We start from the raw sequence: 6,950 nt of genomic DNA, 5'->3' as shown, positions 1-6,950 counted from the left end.
TGTGTCCTCTGTTATTTTTGAGTGGGGGAGTTTTTTGGTTTCGGGGAGGGGGAGGGATAGGAAAAGAAAGGGTGTTGATTTCTGCCATTTCCTATTCATTTCTCTCTTTAAAAAATCTTGTTGACTTTCCCTTTTCTTGTTTTTATTTCTTGGATCATCAACTAAAATTCCAAGGACCCTTTTCCAGCCCTAACCCCGAGGTGATGAGCTCAGTGTGGAGGGTGACAGCAGGATACCTCACAGGCCTCAGGGTGGGACCAGCGAGGCAGGGTTCACTCAACAGAAGTGGAATGGGAAGGGTGCCTGACAAGGTTCACAACTGCCTTCAGTCAGCCTTTTGAGCAGCCTTTCCACCTTCAGGTTGTTTAGTTCTGCCAAGAGTCAGTAGAGGTCACTACAGCTTCACAGGTTCAGTTCCCAGTTTGCAGAAGCACACTTTTTTATTTATTTTATTTTAAAGGAATTGGGGGGGGAGGGGCGGCCAAAGATTTGAATCGCTACACTGCACCTTGACATGTATTGTTCACTACCAGAGCTTCTTAGAGGCTGAGACCAGACACTTAAATTTTTGAGGCTATTACATTAAAAACTAATTCTAACAAGCAATCAGAAAACAGCAGGTTGAAGGCTGAGAAAGGGCTCCCCAAAGAGGGAAAATGTAAACTGAGACATCAGACTTAAGGACAGGAAAAAGGCAAAAACGGGATTAGAAAAATTGAGGTTTATTAGTAAGTTCACGTTTTTAAAACTCAGAGGAAAATTCAACACAGTAAACTACCCACACAAAGTTTACATTTCTTCAGTTAATAAGAGTGCCATTTTAGGAACCTCGAATAAAACTATATCATTTATATCAGTTGTTTTTTAAACATTCCAACCACAGATGGTGATATCCTAGATAGTCTGGAACCTGGACCAGTGCTGCTTACATTTTTATTTAAATGGATCACCTGGGATTCCTTGTAAAATGCAGAGTCCGAATCAGGCAGTCTAAACTGAAGTCCTGAGATTGTACTTCCAACAAGCTCCCAGTGATGCTGATGCTGTTGGTCCTTGACTCTCAACTGTACTACCATGAGAGATTAACAGGATTTTTAACTAAAACTCACACCCTAAAATGTGAAGTCCAATTATGGGACACAAGTTTAAAACTGTATTATGAGCATCTTTTTTCAGTAGTGACTTTTTTTGGGACTGTAAAGATAACACAGATATTATCAAAGGCTTACAATTCAATGCCTTTGCCAAATGGCACTCGCTCTTCTCCTTGATAAGCACTAATGAACTGACTCAGATAAATGCCCTTTGGACCTTCTCATGTCTGCCCTAACTGGTTAAAGGGAGATTCTGAAATGAAGCAAGGCTCTTAACCTCATAGGTAGGGATGCATCTTGATAATTTTAGAAACAGTACTGGGGATGAGGAAACAGTAGGCATACCAGTGGAGGAGGGTAGGGTGGGTACAATGTATTTTTCTCACTTCTCTTAGGTGCTAGAGAAGTGAGATTAACACGACTTGAAAATCGGCCTCTTCTCTCCCGTTCCATCTTTAAAATCATTGACACAGAATTGCTAAAATGGGACCTGTTGCTCCCACACACCAGAGCTGCCCTGGACAAAAGCCAAAGTCACAGCTAGGGAAACAGTCTGTCTACTTCCCACGAGAACGGAGACTGTTTCCATCATCCCTAAGCCACTCCATCCTGAATACGCAAGGCTGGCACAGTCAGTCAGACGGGGGCGATTCGCCTAGGAGCCTCTGCAGCGCAGTATTAACACCTCCCAGGGCGTTCCCTCCTGCCCTTGGCTCACCTCCCTCATCCATGGCAATCCAGGATGTGAAGGGGGCGGGGGGGGGGGGGAGGTAGTCTTGGCATCAGACCCCTGTACTACAGCGCGCCCCGAGAACGCAGCTCCCACCTTTCTTCTGCCGTAGCTTAAGAGTTCCCCGGTTACGGCGTGCAGCGGGTCATGTGGGCCAAGTCCTTGACCTCCGGACAGTACAGCACTGGGGAAAAGGAGGACGGTTAAGGTCAGTGGAAAGACGCAGCTGAACCCGGCGTTCCCTGGTGCTCCCCCTTCACAGCCTCTCCGATGGCCCCTCACCATTGCTAGGCAGCGGGCGCCGCCACCCGAGCGCGGGCACCAGCACCTGGGCCCAGAGCCGCCGGAGTGCGCGCCACCCTGCGCTCCTAGGCCCCGCCCCTTTCTCGCTCTCCTTTTTCTCGTCATCGGCCTCTCGGTTCGCGTCGCCACCCGCCTCATCAGATTCGCGCCTGACTTTTGCCTCCAAGCGCGACCATAAGTCCGGGTCGACAGAGATCTCCGTGACCCCGCCGCGCGGGAGTGGGGTGGGAGCGCGACAGAAGGGGCACGTGACGAGGCGGCGCAGGCGCACCACGCGCGCCGCCACCCCGCCACCGTCGCCGCGCGCCGCCAGCTCGCGCAGGCATGCGGTGCAGAGCGTGTGGCCGCAGCGGGCGCGCGCCGTCCCGGGCAGGCGGCGGGGCGAGCGGTCCCCGAGGTTGAAAGGCCGGTAGCAGATGTTGCAGTCCAGCTCGCCGCGCTCTGGAAGAGACGGCACCCTCACCAAGAGCTGCATCTTGCCCACCGCGGACCCGAGAGCGTCACTCACGAGACCAGCTCCGTGGACAGACCTAGCGGGCCCGTCCTGGGGCCCGCCCCGTGGCCTCTCGCTCCTTTTAAATAGTGAGACCCCGCCCCTTCGAGACGTCACGTCGCAGTCAGGCCCCTCCCCGCGGTGGCACGCGCGGGGGTGGTGGAGGTGCGAGGTCCGGAATGCCAGCCTCGGCGAAGCTGGGGGCGGGGAGGTGGCCCAGGTGGTGCCTGGAGTGGGGACGGGGAGGTGCGGCACCTCCAACTCCAGGCACGCCTTCCTTAATGCCCCCACGCAGCGCCAGTGCTCCTTAATTGTACTCTTTGTAAACCCCTAGCTACTGAGCCTGAACCCTCAATCACTGGCACGGGGTTCTCAGGCTCTTTCACAACATACTTCCTAAGTCAGTGACACTGCCTGTCCTGTCCAATCTTTAGAAGGCCCCCGGGCGTTTGAGCAGATGCTGAGCTCCATTGCCCTTATCATATTCAACCTCCCTGTGTTCTTGTAAGGCTGGCTTCCCGAATTTTATTCTCCTCAAACTGTTGAACTCCCAGCTGACATCTCAACCTAAGGAGGGCCCTAGATACCAAGATCCAGGCCCAGGAATGCTGGGAATCTTCTCCTTCCTGAGTAGCCAGGCCTGGACGCCCACGCACCATGATGGCTCCAGCAAAGCAGCCCAGCCTAAACTCTGACTCAGGGGTCTGACTTCCGCCACCGGTAAACAGGACATAACATAGTATTCACAGCCCATGTTCCCTCTTGGTGCGGCAGCCACCCCCAGCTTCTTCCTCATCCGCCTCTCCTGGACCCACAGTCTAGGCACTGTTGTGGAGGTTCATAGGACAGAGCCTAGACCCAGTTTACCAGTTGTGATGCTTTGAGCAAGTTACCTAACTCCGCTGGGCCTTGGCTTTCTCATCTATAAAATATGGATGATAGTAGGATTGAATCAGCTTACACATGTAAGGTGCTTAGAATGATGCCTGGCACACAGTAAACTCATATTAGCTGCTATCATTATTTTACGCCCTCTCCTATATTGTGTTCACTTTAACTTCTTGGCACCCAACATATTCTTTTCTTTTCCTTTTTTTTTTCTGCCACAACCGTGGGGCATTCAGGATCTTACGGTCCCCAACCAGGGATCGAATCCTCACCCCATTCAGTGGAAGTGCAGGGCTTAACCACTGATGGTCCAGGCACAACATCCTCAACCCCTATTTCTTTTGGTAAACACAAGATGGGATTCTCCACACTCATGGCATTTACTGGCTGTAACGGACAATGTAAAGCTGGTTTTTAAAAACTAGATTCTTTAAAACCTTAGAGGGCAATCTTTTGTGAGAAGATAAATCATTATTTTTAATTATTTTATATCTTTTCAGAGCTAAGTTTTATTGTCTTGTGGTTACTTGGAGGAAGCTATTTAGTCCAATGATGCTGTCATAACTCAAATTTGGGGGAACTTCTCTTTGTAATGGTGCTTAGAGATCTCACATCTTTTAATATCTTCAGTTGGTGATTAAGTCTTTTAAGGTAAATTTGACTATATAAATGCTCCTAAAGTGGTAGACAGCCAAAGCCCTTCTGGCTCTAGGCCTGGAATATCCAATCACCTGCTCAGCTTCCTTTCTTGTTTATCAAGAATCCAAAATGATGATCTCCCCATCTAAAACAACATCTCTTCCAAGTTTCTTATCTTTTTACCCAACACCAGAAACCTAGGTGTCAAAACTAGATCCCTTCCTTGAGTTCACGTTCCTTTACCTCCCTTATCACTAGGCCTGGTACATTTTGCTTCCTAAAACTAATTCATCTGCTTTTCTCTACTTCCACTATAACACCCTGGTTCAAGCTGCCATCATCTCTTCTGTAAACAGAAGCCTCTTCACCAGTTTGTCCACAGTTATTCTGGCCTTCTGCAGACTTCTCTTCACACTGCTTACAGTAATCTTTCCAAAACTTAAGCCTAATTATGTCCTACCACATATCCCTTCCATTCCTGTTAAAATCTGCCTGCAATGCAGAAGACCCAGGTTCAATTCCTGGGTTGGGAAGATCCCTGGAGAAGGAAATGGCAACCCCCCTCCAGTATTCTTGCCTCCCATGGGAGAATCCCATGGACAAAAGAGCCTGGCAGGCTACAGTTCATGGGGTCGTAAGAGTCAGACATGACTTAACGACTAAACCACCACCACCATATATCCCTTCCATTCCTGTTAAAAACAAAAACTTCTACAGCAGGTGGTCCAGTGGCTAAGACTCTGAGCTCCCAGTGCAGAGGGCCTGGTTTCAATCCCTGGTCAGGGAATTAGATCCCACATGCCATAACTAAAGAAAGATCTTTGTGCAACTAAAGCTCATGCATGCCTCAACTAAGACCTGGCGCAGCCAAATAAATATATAAACATTTTTAAAACAACAAACTTTTAATGCAGTCATGGTTTAATACCCCCAAATTCCTAAGATATATGACTTTGCTGCTTCTCCCATCAAGAATTGGGATCTGTTCCTTCTCCCTTGAACCTGGGCTCACCTCATGACTTGCTTTGACTAATAAAATGTGGCAGGAATGATAATGTGTGAGTTCTGGAGCATCATTCCTTCAGAGACCTTATGGCTTCTGCCTTTGTTCCTTTGGAACACTGCCCTGAGACCACCATGTAAGGAAGTTTGCTGGCGGATGAAGCCACTTGGAGAAGGGAGGAGCCCCAGTCAACAGCCAACACTAATGGCCAGGTGTACCAGTAAGGTCATTGGATTTTCCTGTTCAGCTGCTCTGTGGGCTGAATGCAGCCACGTGAACGAGCCCAGGTGAAAACGCCAGAAGATGCTCCCAGCCAATCCACAGAATCGTGGAGTAAAAATAATTTTTAAATATTCCTTTAAGCCACTAAATTTGGGGGTGATCTGTTGTGTATCAAGATAACTGATTTTGAGGGTTTCCTCCTGTCCTTAGGATAAAGATAATATGCTGAAGTTCCCTACAAGGCCAAACATGCTCTGAAACCACCAAGTCTCACATTCTGCTTGCCTTTCTTCTTTAGACATTCAGCCTTTGGAGACCTCTGACTTGTCTGTTTGTTTCCCCCACGAGGTTTTCCCGCGTGCTTCCCCTAACCTTCTTGCTTTCACCTTTGCAACACCTACTCATCCTTCAGCTCTCTTTGCAGCCTCACCATGTCAGATACTCACTGGTTCACTCTGGTAACACCAGTGCTTTCCTCTGGACTTCAGACAACCTAAGTTTGTGTGTGTGTTTGGGGTTACTTTGCCTTCCCCATCTGTAAACTCCACAAAGGTTGCTGAGCCAGGTTTTGTTTACCACTGTGTCCCAGTGCTGTACCATAGTAGGACCCAATGGATAAGTTCTACTAATGAATGAGGTGAATGATAAGTATGGTATGTGAATTAGCTAGTGGTCCAGTGGTTAGGACTTGGTGCTTTCACTGCCCAGGGGGGCCTTGGTCAGGGAACTAAAATCCCACAAGAGGAGCAGCATGGCATATATATATATATATAGTTAACAAGGTGTGACAATAAAGGAAGGTTTCTTAAAAGGGGTTTCTAACGGCCTCTCAAGGTAATTTTAAGAGGACTTTAAAAAAATGTTTTGAGCAATGAAGGAGGCATTAAATGAAGGCAGTTCATGACCCTCCAAAGTAACTAAAGAGAGTACCATTTTGAATTTATAAATTCTCCTATGTTTGTTACAGAATAACTAAGCTTAGTTTAGTCATACATTTTACCTTTTTGTTTCCTCCACAGTCTTCCCAAATGAGTGGGAGATGATAGGAGTGGATGTAAGTGATCATTAGTTGATCCGGTTGGTTGCTAATCCAGTAAATGGCATGCTGCTGACTTCTCTCTTTTGGAAATTGGTTTTACTTTGCTCTCCCAGCTTCAGGATCAAGGAAGGGTGAGGATGGGAAGAAGGGAGATGGTAAGGTTATATTTTAAGGAAGGAAGAGCTCATCCTCCCCTGCCTTGTGATCATTAAATGTTGTAACTTTCCACCCACTTTCTGTCCCAGGGAAATCAGAGTTCTTTAGGGAAGAATAAGGGTAAGTATCTGACATAACCCCATTTGATACTGCTTTACTGCCACTCTCACACCTGATCTTTCACTTGTTTTCTTTCTATAACAGCTCTCTTCTCTCTCTCTCTGCATCATTTCAACCATAGACCAGTTTTCATTTTACCTCTCCTTCCCCAAATCCTCCATCTCAGAACAGTGCCTCCCACGCAGCCACAAGAAAACCACCCAGTTTTTTGGATAGTGTGGGTATCAGGCTTCCCAGGTGGCACCAGTGGTAAAGAACCTGCC

The 6,950-nt window shown here is 47.8% G+C and overlaps 1 protein-coding gene across 1 annotated transcript; it reads right to left on the bottom strand.

The window, feature by feature from the left end:
- Positions 1 to 726: 726 nt before the first annotated feature.
- RNF227 (ring finger protein 227) lies at positions 727 to 2,602 on the bottom strand. The gene is made up of 2 exons (XM_065910249.1): positions 2,107 to 2,602; positions 727 to 2,008 (listed from the first exon to the last, which is right to left on the bottom strand). The coding sequence occupies exons 1-2, from the start codon at positions 2,600 to 2,602 to the stop codon at positions 1,953 to 1,955; spliced, it is 552 nt and encodes a 183-aa protein (XP_065766321.1). The 3' UTR covers positions 727 to 1,952.
- Positions 2,603 to 6,950: the final 4,348 nt, after the last annotated feature.

This window comes from Muntiacus reevesi, chromosome 18, assembly GCF_963930625.1.
Source record: "Muntiacus reevesi chromosome 18, mMunRee1.1, whole genome shotgun sequence".
NCBI classification, from domain to species: domain Eukaryota; kingdom Metazoa; phylum Chordata; class Mammalia; order Artiodactyla; family Cervidae; genus Muntiacus; species Muntiacus reevesi.
The sequence above is the reverse complement of the archived record's forward strand: the minus strand, read 5'-3'. Positions and strand labels throughout refer to the sequence as shown.